This window comes from Camelus ferus, chromosome 16, assembly GCF_009834535.1.
Source record: "Camelus ferus isolate YT-003-E chromosome 16, BCGSAC_Cfer_1.0, whole genome shotgun sequence".
NCBI lineage: Eukaryota > Metazoa > Chordata > Mammalia > Artiodactyla > Camelidae > Camelus > Camelus ferus.
In genome coordinates, this window is record NC_045711.1 from 19,966,626 (window position 1) to 19,984,592 (window position 17,967).

At 54.2% G+C, this 17,967-nt stretch overlaps 1 protein-coding gene across 1 annotated transcript in view; it reads right to left on the reverse strand.

The window, feature by feature from the left end:
- TBCD (tubulin folding cofactor D) overlaps window positions 1–17,967 on the reverse strand; it is a 123,595-nt gene that overhangs the window by 102,345 nt on the left and 3,283 nt on the right. Inside the window, 5 exon segments of the mRNA XM_032499083.1 lie at window positions 4,787–4,919; window positions 10,256–10,311; window positions 12,041–12,187; window positions 13,017–13,118; window positions 14,084–14,181. Coding sequence (XP_032354974.1) covers window positions 4,787–4,919; window positions 10,256–10,311; window positions 12,041–12,187; window positions 13,017–13,118; window positions 14,084–14,181 — 536 coding nt within the window.

Sequence of the window (17,967 nt, forward strand, 5' to 3'; positions counted from 1 at the left end):
CTGGACCGGGCCGGTAGCCCGGGCAGTGCAAAGGAGCGCGGGATCCAGAACACCCACTGGCAAGGCACTGACGGGTGGGAACCACGGAGAAGAGGCGGCTGAGCTCGGTGCCCACCCCTCTCCTGGGGCCTGCGCTGCCTACCCTCTGGCGCTGCCCCTAGTTCTCCAAAGGTGGTGGAGACAGCATGGCTGCAGCTGAGGGACACAGAGGTGGCACCACTGCCGTCAAGCAGACCAGCCACAGACCAGGCGGGGCCCAAGCAGAGGGAGGACAGAGAGAGCAGGTGGCTGACCATGCTCTAGGCGAGGACCCCAGACAGGGCAGAGGACAGGCCACCAGGGGCAGCCTGCCTGACCCAGTGAGCACCAAATCCGGAAAGGACAGCTGGGCCTGGGAGATGCCTGGAGCCACCACCCTACGAGTTGACTTGACCAGCGAGAGCCCAGGCAGCACCGCCGGGCAGCCTCCTCTGCTGCTGGGTCTCGCCAGGCAGGCCGGGGGCTGGGGGTGGCAGCCACCACCTGCGGAGCCTGGAGCAAGCACAACAGGTGCCCAGACCCAGGGCCCTGGGACCGTGCACGGGAAGCAGGAGCGGAGGTCACGGGGAATCGGGCACGGAGAGCCCGAGGGACCCCTGCACGTAGGGAGGGTGCCCAGCGGGGGGTGGGGGCCAGCACGCTGCGGTGTAGGGACACTGGCCAGGAGCACGGCTCTCTCTCTCCTCCAAAGGCAAGGGCGCCTGTGACCCACTAGGCCCCTTCCCCCGCAAGCGTGGGCCTGGGCTGGGCTACCTGCGAGCGCACACCTGTCCAGGGGGACACGTCACCTCTCCACGCAGCAGGTGTACAAACCAGGCCGCCAGTGGACTGAGGTGAGCCACACACCGTGCATGTTCCAACAGGACTCTGTGCCTGCTGCCCAGAAAATGCTGAGTCACGTGAGACAGTGTAAGCTGGCCGCTCCACGTCTACCCGAGCCCGTGGGGGAACTGAAGGCGCCTTTCACCTGAACCGTAGGAGAGAACGTGAAAGAGGGCCCCCCCCCCACCGAAAACGCACGTATTCAAGTGCTGCTCCTGTGCTTCTCCCACCCACAGCCTGCCCCAGGCAAGCGCTGCCACCGAAAAGCCCAATTTGGATAATCTGTCCTCTGGCCACACAACCTTAATGAAACCACAAAGAACCCGCAGAGAACAGGAATCAAAGCCACCCGGGAATGACATGGACAAGCAAGCGCCCTCCCCGTCAAAGACGGCCTCACGTCACATCACACGTCCTCCGAGGTCAGAGACCTGCTACTTCCCTTCGACAGACTGCGCAGGGAGGGCGCCACGTGCCCGGGATCACGGGCACTGCCAGGACGAGGGCCCAGGCTCAGGAGGGGCCCAAAGGGCCATCACCCCCCGGGGCAGAGTCACGCGTCTGGGGTGCATGGGGCCTGCTCAACAGCCGCCCCCACCTGGGCAGGAGGCTCCTCCATCCCCACATGTGGCTCAGGCTGGGCGACCGTGGGCCCGGCGGTCTCCCTTTCCCTGTCTGTCAATGTGTCTGCACTGTTCACCCCTGGTGAGATGGGCAGGACCCTCACTGTGGAGGGAGATGCAACCCCAGCGCCGGCACCACCCGCCCGCGCCCGCACCCACCCCCAGCCACCACGGGGCACCGACTGAGGAGCCGGAGCAGAGAGCAGCAAGCTCAAGTGACGACCAGCCTCAACTTTTAATTCTGTGTTTCCCTTCCTTGAATTTCCTAAATTTGCATCAATCCTAATGCTTATGAAAAGGGGACTAAACCAAAGGGTGTCTCAAGCGTCACAGCGAAGGGGCCTCCAGTGAAAGGAGTGGCCAAGCACAGAGCTAAAAGCCACCGCTGCAAGAGAAGCACGCTTCCAGGCAAGCGAAAACCGAGCCCCAGTTTCGATGGTGCTTGTTACGAGTCCACCTGTTTCGCCTAGCCCACACTGATGAACAGGTGGATAAAACGAAGCCAAGTGCATCAAAGGAGGAGAGGAAACCCTGGAGCACACACGGCGCGGGCAGGTTTCATCACGCAGGGCGGACGCCCGGCCCGCCGTTCAGGTCTGAGGAGCTCCTGGCAAGGCCACGCCCGCTCGGCAGCGGCGGCGGCAGTTACACCAAATTTCTCCCCCTCAAGAGAAGGGAAGGATCCCAGAAGGACCCCGGGTTTTCCCAGCAGACACCAGGCTCCCACGGGCTCAGGAAGCAGGGCCGGGCTGGCCTCGCCAGCAGGGATCTCAGCAGCAGCATCGGTGATACTCCTGCTGAGAGTCCATCTCCCTGGGCAGCTCTGAGCGCGGCAGCCAGCGGGCACCAGCCCCGCGGGGCCCCTCCTCTGGGTGACAAGCGTACAGGGGTGCAGGGCCTGGCTTCACTAAGCCTTTGGGAAAATCCTTCTGTTCCTCAGGAGGAAAAGAGAGACGCTCTCTCCTCCGAGTGTGGGGCATGAAGGCGTCCTAGTGACAGCCCCAGCTCCTGCCGGCGGAGTGGTTGGCAGGCCTTGAACAAGCTGGCGACCAGCAGCAAGAGGATCAAAGCTGTTTTTTGGTTTTTTGTTTTAAAAAAAAAAAAGGTCCATGGGCCCGGCCGGGGCAGAACTGGACAGAAAGCAGACCCAGGACCTTCTCAAGCTGAGACCGCACTGGTGCGCCAGCACTTGAGCCGGGACGAGGTGGCCATGGGTGCTCTGGCTGGTGGCCTGAGAGCGCAGTGGTGGTCACCGCCCCAGGGTGGAGGGAGGCACCTGCAGCTCAGGCCCCAGTCGAACGCAGCCTTGGCCTCTGGAGGGGTGGCTGCCAGGCCAGGGGCTGCAGGAGACCCAGGTGCCCATCCAGGACAGCAGAGTCCTGAGCAGGACGAGGAGGCCCAGAGCCGGACCACTGCCGCTGACAGCAATTTAGGGCGGGGCTTCCCTGCAGGGAAGGGGACCTACAGGCTCGGCCACGATCCTCAAGCCCTGGCTTCTCCCTGACCTGGGACTTCTCCAAGTGACTCATGCAAACACTAGGAATCCACTCACACTCAACCGTTCAAATAAACCATCTCAGCCCATCCACCCATCCCTTACCAGGATCACCTGCAACATAAACGGCCCCCCTGCTAAGACCCACAGTGACGGCCTGGTGACCAGCTCCCCGGCCCCAGCTCCACACTCAGCACCTCCTGCCAGCCTCACCCCACACAGAGCCCCTCACAGCAGGCATGTCCTCCTTAAGCACCGCCCACATAGGCAGTGGCGGAGAGTGCCCGCAGGCAGAGGTTGTGCCAACACAAGCCGATACCTGTGTCCGTCAGTGTGAAAGGTGTGCAGCCAGGAAAAAGCCCACAGACCTCAGAAACGCCAGAAATGTTCAAATTAGTGTTAAACTTTCTCAGTTATTTAAAAAAAAACTATTACTACTACTGCGGCAAGGAAACTGAAAATACACGCTCAAACAAAACCTTACACACAAAGGTTCAGATCAGCGTTGTTCAGAAAAAGCAAGACACCCACACAACAGAGCACCGACCAGAGGAAGGACGGGGCACAGACACAGGCCACCACGTGGAGGCAGCGTGACAACACCACGCTGAAGGAAGGTCCCCTGTTACATGACTCCACTCGGATGAAACGTCCAGAGTAAGCAAGTCTAGGGTTCCAGGGGCTGGGGGTGGCAGGGGAGGGATGGGGAGGGCCCGCTAATGCGTGTGGGCTTCCCTTCAGGAGTGAGGAGAATGCTTGGGAATTAGTGGGGATGGCCGAACAACCCTGTGCACATACAAAACAATCACAGAGTTTATATGCTTTAAAGGGTGAATTACAACGTGCATCACACCTCCATCTCTTTTAAGGCCCCTGTATGACACACCATGTTTACTCACAGCACGGAAGGACACGTGAAAACACGGATTACCTCAGCAGACCACAGGGACTCAGGAAATGGTGCATCTCCCAGGTGCCTTTAAAGCATTCCGAGAGTCTCATCACATAAGTGACAATGAAGGGGCAATGGCACCGTGAGTCTGAGGACATCCTAGGTGCAGAGCAGGGCGGGGGGTCCTCTCTGCTCCTCCAACACCCGGGGCCCCACTGTCCCTGCGCCCTCATGCCTCTGACACCCGCCAAGGAGAGCAGAGGAGGCGACACCCAGGAAGACGACATCGCCCCAAGTCACAGCCCAGAAGCCCCTGTTTAAACACAGCCCGAAACCCCTGCTCTCCTCAAAGTGGGCCCTGGGCTCCCCAGCTCCAGGGACAAGCAGGGTCTCACCCACAGCAACAACAGAGCAGGGGGACAGGGCCCGAGGGAGGGGGCTGACCCCAGGGCTGCATAGGGGCCCCCTTCCTGCAGAACTTGAACTCCACACAAGCAGAGCAGGCGGCACCACCCAGCACCCTCGGGCAGGGGCAGGGTCTGCGCTCAGATCAGGGGTTACAAACACCCCAAGTATCTGATCAAAACCAAAGTTCAAATCACCTGCCTTCTTTCACTTCTCTCTGTGACATGATTAAGCAGCAGGAAACCTGAGGAGGCCACGCTCCCGCCCCAGCGGCTTGGACTCCACGGGCACTGCTGCCCTCTGGCGGCGACACGCAAGGCCGCTCAGCCCAGCCCTCCCCAGGCGGAAGGCCCCTCCGACAAGGCAAGGCCGACCCTGGGGCACGAGGCGCGGTCGCATTTCCCATCTGTTCAGGGATGACACCGCTCTGTGCTTCAACCACTTGAGAATGAAATCAAGGTACTCGGAGCTTCCCCGCCAAGCCCACAGCCCCACTGCAGCAGTGCTCACCAGGGCCTGCAGCGTCCCGTCCATGGCAATGACCCCCTCGATGGTCTGGAAGGAGGAGTTGGCCAAGGTGCACAGGCTCCAGTCCAGGAAACCGGCCATCTTCTTCTGCTTGACGTCAGGCCGAGTGACAAACCTGCCAGAAGGACACAAACAGGCAGGTGACGGCTCTGCCACAGCCCCCTTCCCTCTACGGCTCCATCCGGCACGCTCCAACCCGTAGATTCTGGCCCTCAGGTGCGATTCCCACCATGACTGAGGTCCGGGCCCCACGCCCCCAACCCCCACCTCCCACGCACCCACTGGCGCCGAGGCCCTGACACCACAGGCTCCCCTTCCCATCTCCAACCCCGGATCCCTTTGCCTCGGGAACCCACACCCCGTGCCGCCCCTCCCCGCACCTGCTACAGGGCTCCATTCCTCACCCTCTCTGCCCGGCACAGCCCCTGCCCCGTGGGTCCACTCAGCTCTGCGCCCCGAGAGCTGGCTGGTGCCCCACTCCTGGGCATGGGTCTGAGCGGCCACCCTCCAGGCCCACAGCAGAGCAGGGCCCCTGCACTCCTCACCCCCTCGGCCCATGCCAGGCCTGGCTCTACCTTGACCGAGCCCCCGCCCTCCCCAGGAGCTGGCGGCTGGGGGCAGAAACACGAAGCAGGCAAATAACAAGAAGGGAACAGCTAAGCAAGGGGAGGGCAGGAGGCACAGGGACAGCGTCCTGACCGGTGAGGACCTCTCCTCCCCCAGCTGCCCCCACAGAGCACAGAAGGGTGGGCCGCACCATTCTCTGCCCCTGCAGATGGACCAGAAGCCCCCCACTGGCACTCGGCCCTCTTCCTTCAGGATGGTGCTGCCCACACCCCCCACCCAGCTGAGAGGAGGCCTGCAGGTGGGGAAAGCAGGGCTGGCACGTGGTCCCCCTCACCCGAGCACACACGGTCCCCCCCAACCCATACACACACCTGGAGACGCTGCCACCAGGGGTTTCCCACTTTGAGACGCTGGTTACAAAGGCAAACTCACACGCCCTCCCCAGGAAGCTGTGCTTCGGGGCATGGGAAGAGGCCCAGGACCTTGTGCAGAACCTGCGCCTCCAGTGATATCAAGAGGGGAGAAATGGGGACAGACCCAAGGCAGCTTCCCTGACCCCGTTTAAACCCCCGACTCCGGGGGGCCCTGCGGGATGAGGGCCACGCCCACAGCAGCCTCATCCGCAGCCTGACCTCCGACCCAGCCCAGAGGCGGCCCACAGGGCTGGGGGCAGTCCGGCTGGGACTCAGACACTGGGGGCGCACCCCTGCCTCTGCGCTGCACCTCCCCGAGCAGCCAGGCCGACCTCCACTCCTGGACACAGTCACACAAGCTGAGTTTCCAAAGTACAGTAAAAACCTAAGGCTCCTTTGAAAGACTTAAGCAAGTTGGTTATTTTATATTTTACTTTTCTCATTAAAAAAAGGGAATATCACGTTCATAGCAGAGGTCCAAAAGCACAGACAAGCAAAAAAGGAAACTACCCCACAGATGTAACACACAGACTCACAGAAACGACACCTCCCATAGGCCCAATGCTGCCCCCTCTTGTGGGAAACACCACACTGCAGACTTCACATCGACTTTAAACGTGGAGCTCGGCTAACACATGCGGTGTTTCAGAGAACCACCGTCCTTGTCTCAGGGAGGGAAGCCCAGCCAGAACGATCCACAAAACCTTAACGACAGGACCAGACCCGCAGATGGACAGAGGGCATGACGCCGGAGGGACAGGTGGCTGCTCCGAGCCTTGTCGGCACTGTCACCACACGGTACCTGGCCTGAGGCTGAAACAGCACAGGGGCCATGGCAAAACCTACCAGGCGTAAGAACTTCCTGTGTGTGTTTTTAAAATAAATAATGGAAAAGTGAGATATCCACAAAGCAGGGACAGACTATAGTAACCTGTAAGGGGGAAAGTCTGCTCTACACCTTACACCAAAAAAAGCCCAAATGGATTAATAATTCTGTTAAACAATAAAAAGGTAGAAAATATAAAAGATTACTTCTCAAATTTCCTAACAGGATAAACCTAAATAAATAAAAGGGAAAAAACAGTATTTTTATATTTAAGTTAGAACTTTACTCCAAAGGATAAAGTAAAAGGCCACTAACCACGGGGCGGAACCATCGTCCCCACCGCAACTGATGCCCTTCATGCGGAGAAAGCTCACCCTCGAGGAGAAAAGGCACCACAAGCCCGTGGATGGCACAGTCAGGTCGCGCAGCGGGACACACGGTGCCTGGAGTGGCACTGACGTGTGAAGACTCTCCAGCCACCAGAGAAACGCACACCAACTACCAGCGACAGCAAAACGACACGCGATCCCACTGGGGCAGCAGGCTGTCCGCGAGGCCGCCCACGCGGCAGAGCCCGAGAACCCGCCCCCAAGAGTCACCTGGTAACTGGCGCACAGGCTCACCAACAACCTTGTGTCCTGCGACTCAGGGAGCCCACCTCCCTGGGCCTAAGACAAACAATCCCAAAGACCAAAACAGGTGTACGCCCAAAGCTGCACCGTAAGAGGGCCAACGTGAGGAAGCGACCAGAGTAACTCAGACACCGGAAAATCAGGAGCTACTTAATCAACAGTAACGTGCAACTCAGTGGAAAAGCAGGCTGCTGACTGAGACCGTGCTGCGCAAATTCAGTAGTGACAGGACGGGGAAAAAAGACCACAACTCTCGCATTGTGTGGCTAAATACAAATGCACAGGGTTTTCCTAATTCTCTACATTAGAAAATGTCCAGCTTTTCTACATGGAACACACCTTGACTTCACAAATAGATAAAAAGGTCTGCTTTTTAAAATTAATGCAACCAGTAGGAGTAAAGGCTTATTTTCCCTTGGAGAGTTTCTGTACAGTAACAGCCTAGCTAAGTGTCTTGGCATCAACATAACATCAAAGTTACAGAAAACGCAGCAATGTTTAGAGGTTCCGCTGAAGAAAAGGGGCAGGCACAGTTCCAGACGACACACTGTAAAGGAGCATTCAGAGCTGGCAGCGGAAAGCGTGCGGCACCAGAAGCAGGCACCCCGTAGGCAAGGGCCCGACTGCGAGAGACAGACAGGCAGAGGGGCCTGCCCCTCAGTGCCCACCCCTGCCAGAACTGAGGACACGGGCTCCCGGAGCCGGGCACGCCGGCCACAGCGCTGCACTCAGGCTCAGCCTTGCTCGTCTGACCAGCAGGTGGCGCGTGCGTCCCACCAGCACGGACAGAACAGGCCAGGCCAGGCCAGCTCTGGAGGACACAGCAGGGAGAGGGGTCAGGGGCTCACTTCCACTGCCCACAGGCACGGGACTCCAGTCAAGCTCAGAGAGCCTGACCAAGCCCTCAGCACTGCAGCTAACAATAATAGACAATAAAAAGAAAACAGAAGATAAAGACGTTACTTTCCCTTTAAGAAACTTAGAGAACACTTGTAAGACGCCTGCATGTTGGTAAACGTGGGAAAGGGCGACTCTCAGGGCGACTCTCGCTAGTTCAGCCTTCCAGTAACTGCATTTAAAGTGCTGAGAACGCTCATTCCACTTCTAGGAACTTGTCCCTAAGAACCAATCAGAAGTCAAAACCACACAGAAAGAAATGAGACTCGGGGTCACCAGAGGCGGGGGTGGGGGGGAGCTGGGGAAGGCAGCCACAAAGGCACAAATTTCCCGTTAAAGGTACAGGGGTGTGCACACAACTCGAGGAACAGAACTGATACTGCTGCACAAAATGCACCGAAGTCGTTAAGGGAGTGAATCCTGGATTCTCGTCACAAGGAGGAAAACGTTCCCCACATCTTTAATTCCGTGTCTGCCTGAGATGATGGACGCTCACTGAGCTTGCTGTGACGACCACATCATAAGGCCCATGAGTGACATCTCCAAGCCGCGCACCCTGGGCGCACATGGAGCTGTGCGCCAACCATGTCTCAAGAAACTGGGAGGGAAAGAGGAGTCAACCAGAGCCGCACAAGGGTCACACAGGGGGCTTGTGGTGTTCATCTCACTGACACAGGTCCACACGGCAGTGGGCGGGAGGAAGAACACATCACTCCGTAACCACGCTCGGAAGCCTGACCGCCTGAAGCTCAGGGTCAGCCCATCGACACCGGAACAAATCCACCGACACCCCACATGCCACGGATGGACATGGGCCACTGGCGGACACGCCCACGGGCAGGGGGACCAAGGACAGGGCAGTTACATCTCAGGGGACGACAGTATGTTTTCTTTTGTACCTTCTATTTTCCAAAACTCACATGGTGACTTTCGCAGTCAGGAAGCCCACCTACTTCGCTCCTCTGCAGGCGGGCTTCTCCTCCAGGTGGAGCATCCAGGCGGGCTCAGGCCCCTCTCCAGCTCCTAATACCATTCCTCGCAACCAGTTCTGCCCTTGGTGGGCAAGCAGCTTCACAAATGCGTCGTCCGAGGTCCCCAGCTGCCCTCTACACCCGGCACTTCCCTTCCCGCCTCGGGCAAGAAGGTCGTGGCTGCACAGCTGACAAGGTGGCCCGGAGCCAAGTGCTGCTCATTTCCCAGCCCGAACATCCTAAGGTCTTCACAGCCAACTTTCACGAATGGGGGGGAGCCAAACTTTTTAATTCATCTACACTACACACAGATTTTAAATCACGTCACACAAGAAACACACTACTACACACAAAACAGATAAACAAGGACCCACTAGCAGCAGAAGGAATTACATTCAGTATCTTGTAATAAACTGTAAAAGAAAACAGTCTGAAAGAGAATATATACATATGCATAACAGGATCACCTCACTGTGCACCTGAAACACTGTAAATCAACTATACATCAATAAAAAATAGAAATTTAAAAAAAGAAATAATAAATCACGTCATCGAAAGATTCAGAAGAACTGCTTTCTTGTGCTCTCCCATTTCATGAAACAAGTCCATGCAGTCATGTGCGTCTTTTGACGCTTTTGTGGAGACGCCAGGCCTGCTGCCAGGGCTTCCTTCCCAGCTCCTCAGTAAGACCATCTGGGCCTGTGTGGGGCACGGCTGCTCTAGGTAACATGGAACGCCTGGGGATTTTCAGCCCAAGTCACAAGACACACTCACAGCCCGCGATCTCCACAAATCGCAGTGTGGACTGCTTTCTAAGTGACTTTCAAAGGCTCTTCCACCTGCCACCACCCCAGAGGCAAGGTCTGGTGAAAGTGCCACAGCTGTTCTAAACCTATGCCCCTTTGATGGGCCCGTGAGCTCCCAGCCCAGCCTCACGTGACTCCCCTGAGCCCCAGACCAGCAGCGCCAGCCGTCACATAGGTTCAGGGGTCTTCTGCACCCCAGCAGTGCTGCTGGTCCCCCATGGAGGGCAATGGGTTACTCGGGACAGCAAGGACCTCCCCAGACCAGGCATCCCAGCATCCTCCCTGACAACAAAGACACACAGCTAACACAGAAGACAGGCCCGCTCGGAGAGCACTCACCTGGACACGAGGACGGCAGCAGCATCCCGGGCCTTGTCGCTGACCACCAGGTAGGACTACAAGGAGGGAAAGAGGACAGACACCATGACACACACGATGCGAGCCTCGGGCCAACTCAGTGCCGGCCCCACACCCAGCAGCTCCCGCCAGCCCATGCCCACAAGCAGAGGCCAAATTCCAAAGCTGCACAAACTACTCACACACCTGCGCTCGGGGCTGCAGCTGCCACCGCTGCACCACCTCAGGGAAGTGTCCAGTCTGCACGTGGCGTGTGCTCACACTTGTGAAACACGTTTGCAAAACCAGCAGAAAAAGGAAGCAAGTACATGTCACCCAGAGCCCACAGAACATGCGTGGGCCCCGTGAGCACTCTGCGCGCCGAACAGCTGGAGACCCCGCTCACACGTGAGAGGACTGGGTTCTCGGGAAGCCTGCCTCGTCTCCACTCTCAGTAACTAACTTCTCTCCAAGCGATACACTTAGAAGATCTTTCTTCGGGAGGACAAAACTTTAAGAACGCACTGCCTCTCCCCAGGCAAACCCCCTAGGAGCCGAGGACACAGAGGATAACCACTAGAAGCAAACCGCCATCCAGAAGAGAGGATCTAGAAACAACGAGATCGGGGAGCACCTTTCCCCTCAAGACTCCCGGGAGCGTCCACTCTCGACACAGCAAGACATTCCCAAGAGCCTGCTGAGGGGAAAGCAACCCCAGAGCCGCAGGACACCGGGGCCCCGGGCCACGAGGAGCGCCATGAGGACAAGCCGGGAGCCAGAGCCCTGGGTTCAAATCTGGATGCACCACGCACGGGGAAGCGGGCAAGCGAGGATACTCTCATGCCTGTCGCCTCCTCAGCAAAACGAGGGTGAAGCAGTTAATACCTCGTCAAGTGGGATCCCAGGCGTTAACGCAGTGTAAGTGGCCGGCAGACGCTGCCCCCGCCGCCCACGGTGCCCACGGTGACTGCTAACCAAGGGAATTTGACGGTGCTGGGGCATCACTTCTGCGCTGAGGTCACACACTACTGGGACCTGCACTCTGCGACAGACCCTGCCCCTGCGGCTTCACAGAATGAGCTGCACGTTGTGGGCCCACAAGGAAACAGACCGCCAAGCTTGGAGGCCAGGGGCCAGCACCCTCGAGAGCTGCAGGTGGGTGGCCCAGGAGCTCTGCCTGCAGCCTCGGAGACCCCGAGGCAGAGGGCCCGGCAAAGCCACACCCAGGCTCCTGATCCAAGGGACTGGGAGATGGCAGATAAGCGTGTGCCGTGTCGACAGCCCAAGTCTGGGGCGGTGCCCTCCGCAGCGGAGGTGACTACTAAAACAATCTGCGTCCGTGCGCACAGCACCTGCAGCAGGAGAAGTCTGACAAACGCAAATGCTCTCCTGGCACTGATACGTGAGAAATTTCAGCTTGGCATTTGTCTTGTTTCTCTTCATTTTCTAATTTTCCTACAATCAACATGTGTTATTCACACAATGTTAAAAGTTAAGTTGTAAATGGACATTTTTGTCTCTTACCATTGCCCCCGAAACCTCTTCTACACTATTATCAGAGTATCTGCATCGTCTACAAAGAAATGAGGCTGAAGTCACTCATCCTGACCCCATAGGAGGCATCACAACCTCATGGTAAGTGACAAACTGAAATTTCACCTCACTGAGAAGAGCAGCCACAGCTGAAGGCAGATTAGATGTCAAAAGTGGACCTAGTAAAGCCCCAAAGGCAGGCCAGCAGGAGAAGATGCGGACCCCCGCTGCCAGCACCCGCGCAGCCACACCTACCTGCGCCACCTGCAGGATACGGTCCATCGTGGACACTCGCGCTTGCCCGGGCCGAGTGAGGAGGTCCCCGTCCAGGCGTGAAAAGTCGAAAGGGATCAGGCAGGTCACCGAGAGCCACAGTAAGAGCACGTAGCGGGTCTCCCAGGTCTAGAGGCCAGAGCGATATGACTCCCGAGGCGGCCACCCCTGGGTCCCGCCGCCCCCCACCCCACCACCCCGGATGCCAGGGCACGGGCATAGGTGCGGCCACACCCCATGCCCCCGAGCGCCTCCGGCACCTGAAGTGTTCCACGCCTCGCCGGACTGCCAGGCTGGCCACTGGCCAGCCTCTGTGAGCCTGGATTTCGGGAAGGCTCCCTAACTAAGGACTGTCAGCGTGAACCACGTGCTCACATTGAGACCTGCCTTCCTCCCAGACAGGAGTCTGGGTCAGCACAAGCCAGCAGAGTGCCCACACCACCCACCTCCGGCGACATCCTGGGTGCTGACCCCATGACTGCCCCTGGCGGACAACACCTCACACACCTTCACAACTCAGTCCTCAGGAATTACAGGTGCCCTGGGTGACCCAACTGGGAGGAGAGTCTGGAAGCTTGACCCTGGTTCCCTCCACCTTCACCCCTCGTGTCTCTCTCTGTGGACTTGGCTGTAATGAACCTGCCGCAGGGCAAGCACATGCCGAGCCCTGGGTGGTCCTCGTGGACCGTCGGACCTGGGGTGGTCTTGGGGACTCCAACACAGTTCAATTTAAAATTTATGGAATTTGGACGGTGATACAGTTGTCACTACACTATATGTACGTATGTGGTTTCTTTATAAAGGTCATCTTTAAAAGAAAATAAAGTCACTAGGTAAAAAGAGGAAAGCCAAAGGAACGTGACACAAAACAGCACAAGATAAATCTGAAGGAGGAGGCAGGCGCAGGCAGACAGGAACAGAGCAGGGGCTGGGAATGAAGAGGCCGGGGGGCACTCACCTCGTGGTCTTTGAGGTTCTGATGCATGAACATGTCTAAGACACGCTGTACATCCGCTACTTCGTGGGGAAATAAGCGAAGAAACGTTTTATATCCTCGAACCTATCAAATAAAAAAAGACACTGAATTATTACATAATTAGAAGATACAGAAAGGAGCAAATTATTTTCTCTAATATCAAAAATCACCACGTGGGCCGCCCAATGAGCAAAAGAACGATGTCCCGCTACAAGGACACAACTTCGTGAGACTAAACGGCAGGAGAGCTACCTCTGCTTCTTGAATCATGTCGTGCGCGTGTTTGGTCCCAGTGTGACCAACAGATCTTGGGTGTGCTTCAGCAGAAATAGAGATTTATCACGAACTCACAAGTTTTGCTTCTATCTTAATTCTGAGGATTAAGTCCTTGGGAACCGAAAGCTTCCCAAATTCGTTAAGGCTTCTGTGAAATGCACCAGCAGTATGCCTTCAGGAGGGACCCTGCACTCGACCAACTGAGGGCAAGAAGCGTGCAAACGGCCCGTCCCCACCCACACCGCAGGCACCATGGCCAGCAACCTGCCGCCCCACAGACCCACCACCCACCCCGAGGTGGCCGAGTCTCTCCCGTGAGTAAGTATACAGGCCAGCACACAGGCAGCACCTGGAGCTTATAAGACTGCAGACCACCAGGCCCCACCCCAGACCCACTCCCTCAGAGTCTGCGCTGAACAAGACCCTACTCGGTGGTATGCACCTCCACTTCCTTCCAACTTTGTACTCTTCCTCAGTCAGGCATATACACATACACACATGGACGTGCATGGACCCCCCATTTCCAGCTCGCTGGCACCTCGCCCACCAAAGGCAGGGTGCTGGAAACAACGCGGCAAAGCACGGCTGCAGCCAAAGGCACAACCAGACCACTAACACCCGATCCCCCACACACGGTGAGATCGGGATAGGGGAACCCACAGCTGGCATGTGAGAACCAGCCTTCCTGAGAGGTAGCATTTCAGAAGGCAACTTCTGGAACAAGTGTTTTAAGAAAGTGTTCTCTCAACTACAAAGTGCTATGTAAATACTACCTTGGTGATAATGTAAAGAAATTTAAAAGCCAGATGTACAAGGTCAGCGGGAGACGTCTTATCTTGCACCAACTCCAATAACAAGTTCAGCATCCACTCTAAGGAAAAGCATACACAAAATATTTACTATTAAATTAAACACCAATATGATACAAAACAAAATGCCAAAAGAAAAAAGGACTATTAGAAATGTAAGAATGGTTCAATGTTAGTAAGTCTATATAATCCAAGTATCAATAGAGCAAAAGAAAAAAAATTTTCATCTTAGCACTTTCTAAAAGGGCATTAGGGTTAATACTTCATTCCTGCTTTTGAAACGTAGGGAGAACATTCTTAATTTTTAAAATTATTCTATCTCAAATCAGTAACTAATACCATGCTCTAAGGAAGATACCTGCTACAATTGCTACAATTTAGCAGCAACCTGATTCTTACCGATGTAAAATGAGGAGGAAAAGGGATTTCCACACTCCCAGCTACTAAGGAATGACTGATAAGGAACTGCCCTCCCGCCAACAATTAGAGAACCGGACACAAGTATTTTCAGACACTGGGCAGCAGGCAGTGCACAGGAACCAACCAGCTGGAACCTACAGCCGCCCAGGTGCCCACCGGAAAGTAACTGTTACAACCCAGTACAGAGGGGGACCCAAGCAGAGCAGAGACTGGGCTTTGAGGAGGCTGAGTCGGCTGAAATCTGCAGGACAGTGAGCCAGAGGAAGCTAAGCAGAGGACCAGCTCCAGGAGTCTGCAGAGGCCCCTCGAGTCTGGCTGGACCTTCACAGGTAGTGGCTATACCCCAAGGCTGGGTACGAACAACTGCCCGGAAGCACTCCGGCTGAGTTCCCACAGCTCACACAGGGCTGACGTTCGAATCCCATCAGGCCAGAGTCCTTGTTGAGCACCCAGAGCAACCAGCAGGCATTCCAGTAAAGTCTTTCCTTAGTAGTAAGGTTAAATTAGAGAAAAACTAGAGAAGAAGCTATACCTGCCTAACAAAGCTTAAGCAGGATGCAAAGGAGGCACCTGATGGACAGTTAACTAAACTGCCTGAAAACGCCTTCACTCTTCAAAGACAGAAAGCTTTAGAACACCCAACAAGATAACAATCATAGCGTCCGTCATCCACTAAAAAATTACTAAACATGTGACTGTCTAAAACTACTGTGACCCCTAACAGGAAAATCAGTCAACAGAAATAACCAGAAATTACAAAGACAATAGAATTAGTAGACATGAACTTTAGACACTACAAATACTATAAAACATCCTTAAGGTAGTAAAAGACAACATAATCAACATGAGGAAAGAAACAGCAGCTACTTAAAAAACAGAATTTTAAGAGCTGGAATAAATAAGACCTAAAACGACAATTTAGTGGGGGCAGGTGTAGCTCAGTGGTAGAGCACATGCTCAGTGCGCACGAGGTCCTAGGTTCAGTCCCCAGTCCCTCCATTAAAAAATAAGTAAACCTAATTACCTGCCCCAAAAATTAAAAATAATAAAATAAAATGACAAATTAAATGGGATCAACAGCAGATTAGACTGCAGAAGAAAGGATCAGAGAGCCTGAAGACAGCAATAAAAACTTCCAGACTAAGGGGAGAGAAGATGTAAACAACCAAGCAGCCGCAGTGCCCCTGCCGGGTGCCACGCATACCAGCAGAGGGGTGCCTGGAGTCGGGCAGGCAAGGGCAGAGACGATCACTCATGGAGGAAGAGCCACAATTTCCCCAGATCTGATAAAAGTCTATAAATCCCTCAACCCAAAAGGTCCAACAAACTCCAAACAGGAAAAACAGAAAAAACCCACACCACAGCATGTCATAATCAAGTTGTTGAAAACCAGCAATAAACAGAAAATTCTAAAAGCAACCAGAGAAAAAAGCACACTTCACCCAGAGGAACAGAGGCGAGCAAAGGCAGACTTCTCGCCAGAGCCAACCAGCCGTGTCTTCCAAAACGAGGAAAGAAAACGCTGTCAACCTAGAGTTCCACAGCCAGCAATACATCTTTCAAAAATGAAAGTGAAGCAAACTGTCAAACAAAAGCTGAAAGAATTCATCACCAGTAAATCTACACCAGAGGAAATGTTGAAGTAAGTTCTTCAAGCAGGAAGTAAATGATATCAGACAGAAACTACAGTCTCTAGAAAGCAAAGCATAAAGGTGGAAATAGTAAGTACACAAATAAATATTAAGGACTTTCTCATTATTAATTTCTTCGGAGAAAAAAACTTGAATGTTCAAAATAAAAACCATGACAATATAGTGTAAAGGTTTATCACATACACAGAACAAAGGTATGTGACAAAGAACAGAAGAGAGAATGAGAGACTCCGCCCGTGAGGTCCTTATCTATACCCAAGATGGCATAGAATCACTGAGGTGGGCCGTGGTAAGCTGAGGAGGCATGCCACACCCCAGAGCAATCGCTAAAAATACAAAGCAAAGGAACAGCTAATGAACTAACAGTGGAGACGAAATTAAACACCAACAGACGTTAAGTTTACACAAAAGAAAGTAGGCAAAGAGTAAAAAAAAAACAAAAACAGATGGGGAAACGAGTAAGCAGAGAGCGAGGAAACAGACAGCTACACCACAGGACCTCACACCACAGGTAAAAGGCAGTAACTGTCAGAGTGGATTTTAGAAATAGGAACACCCAACTGCATTCTCCCTACATGAAATGCACTACAAAGATAAAGACACAGCTGGTTAAAAGTAAAAGGAAGGAAAAAGATTTACCAAGCAATCACTAACCTCGAGAAAGCTGGGGAGACCACACCAGCCTCAGGTCAGACAGACTTCAGAACAAGGACTCCTACAGAGATAAAGATGACGTTTCATAATGACATAAGGGTCAGTTCTCCGAGAAGATTTAACCGTCCTCTCAGTGCACAGACGAAACTACAGGACTTCAAGATAAACAAAGCAAACACTGAGAGAACTGAAAGGAGAAACAGACAAATCCATAATTACTGCTGAAGATTTCAATACTCCTCTCTCAGGAATTGATAGAACATGTGAAAAAGATGAGTAAGGATATAAAAGACCCAAGTAACACACCAATAACCGCCTTATTTTTTAAATGACATTTACAGAGCACTCCAGCCAACAGCAGAAAGATACTCAAGTGCAAACAGAACTCTCCACAAAACAGACCACGTTCTGGGCGGTAAGTCTTAATACACGGAAAAGGTTGCAAGGTGCACCTAGGAAACAGAGTAAAAGTACACTGAGACACCAGTTAACGACTAGAATCAGAAAAACGGACAAGACTAAATGCTGCTGGGACTCAGGGCAACTGAATTCTCATGGATTTGCTGCAAATGTAAAATGTACAACCTTTATGGAAACAGCGTGGCAGTTCACCAGAAAACCCACATTTGCTGCACACCCAGCAATTCCACTCTTACACAGAAATGCAAACTCGTCCACCCAAAGAATTGTCTGCAAATGGTGACAGCAGTGTCCCTAACAGCCCAAAGCTGGAACAACCCAAATCTCCACCAACAGGAGAAAGGATAAACAAAGTGCAGTTCGGCAGGAAAGGAAGAGACTGCTGATACGTGAGTGACCACAGAGATGAGTCTCAGAAACAGGATTTGAATTGAAGAGGCCAGAGAGCAAGTGGGACAGTGGTGCCCGGGGCCAGGTCAGGAGGACTGCAAAGGGACAGGAGGCCACTTCTGGGGGGGCGAAGAGAATGCTCTGCCCTTAACAGCACTGAGGGTGCCAACATTTGTCAAAGCTTGAACTGTATACTCAAAATGGGTGCATTTTACTGTATGTAAATTATATCTTACAGCGTTACCCTTTTTAAAAATTTTAAAGGAAGAATGAAAATGTATAACCATGGATAAAAACATCAAATACATATTT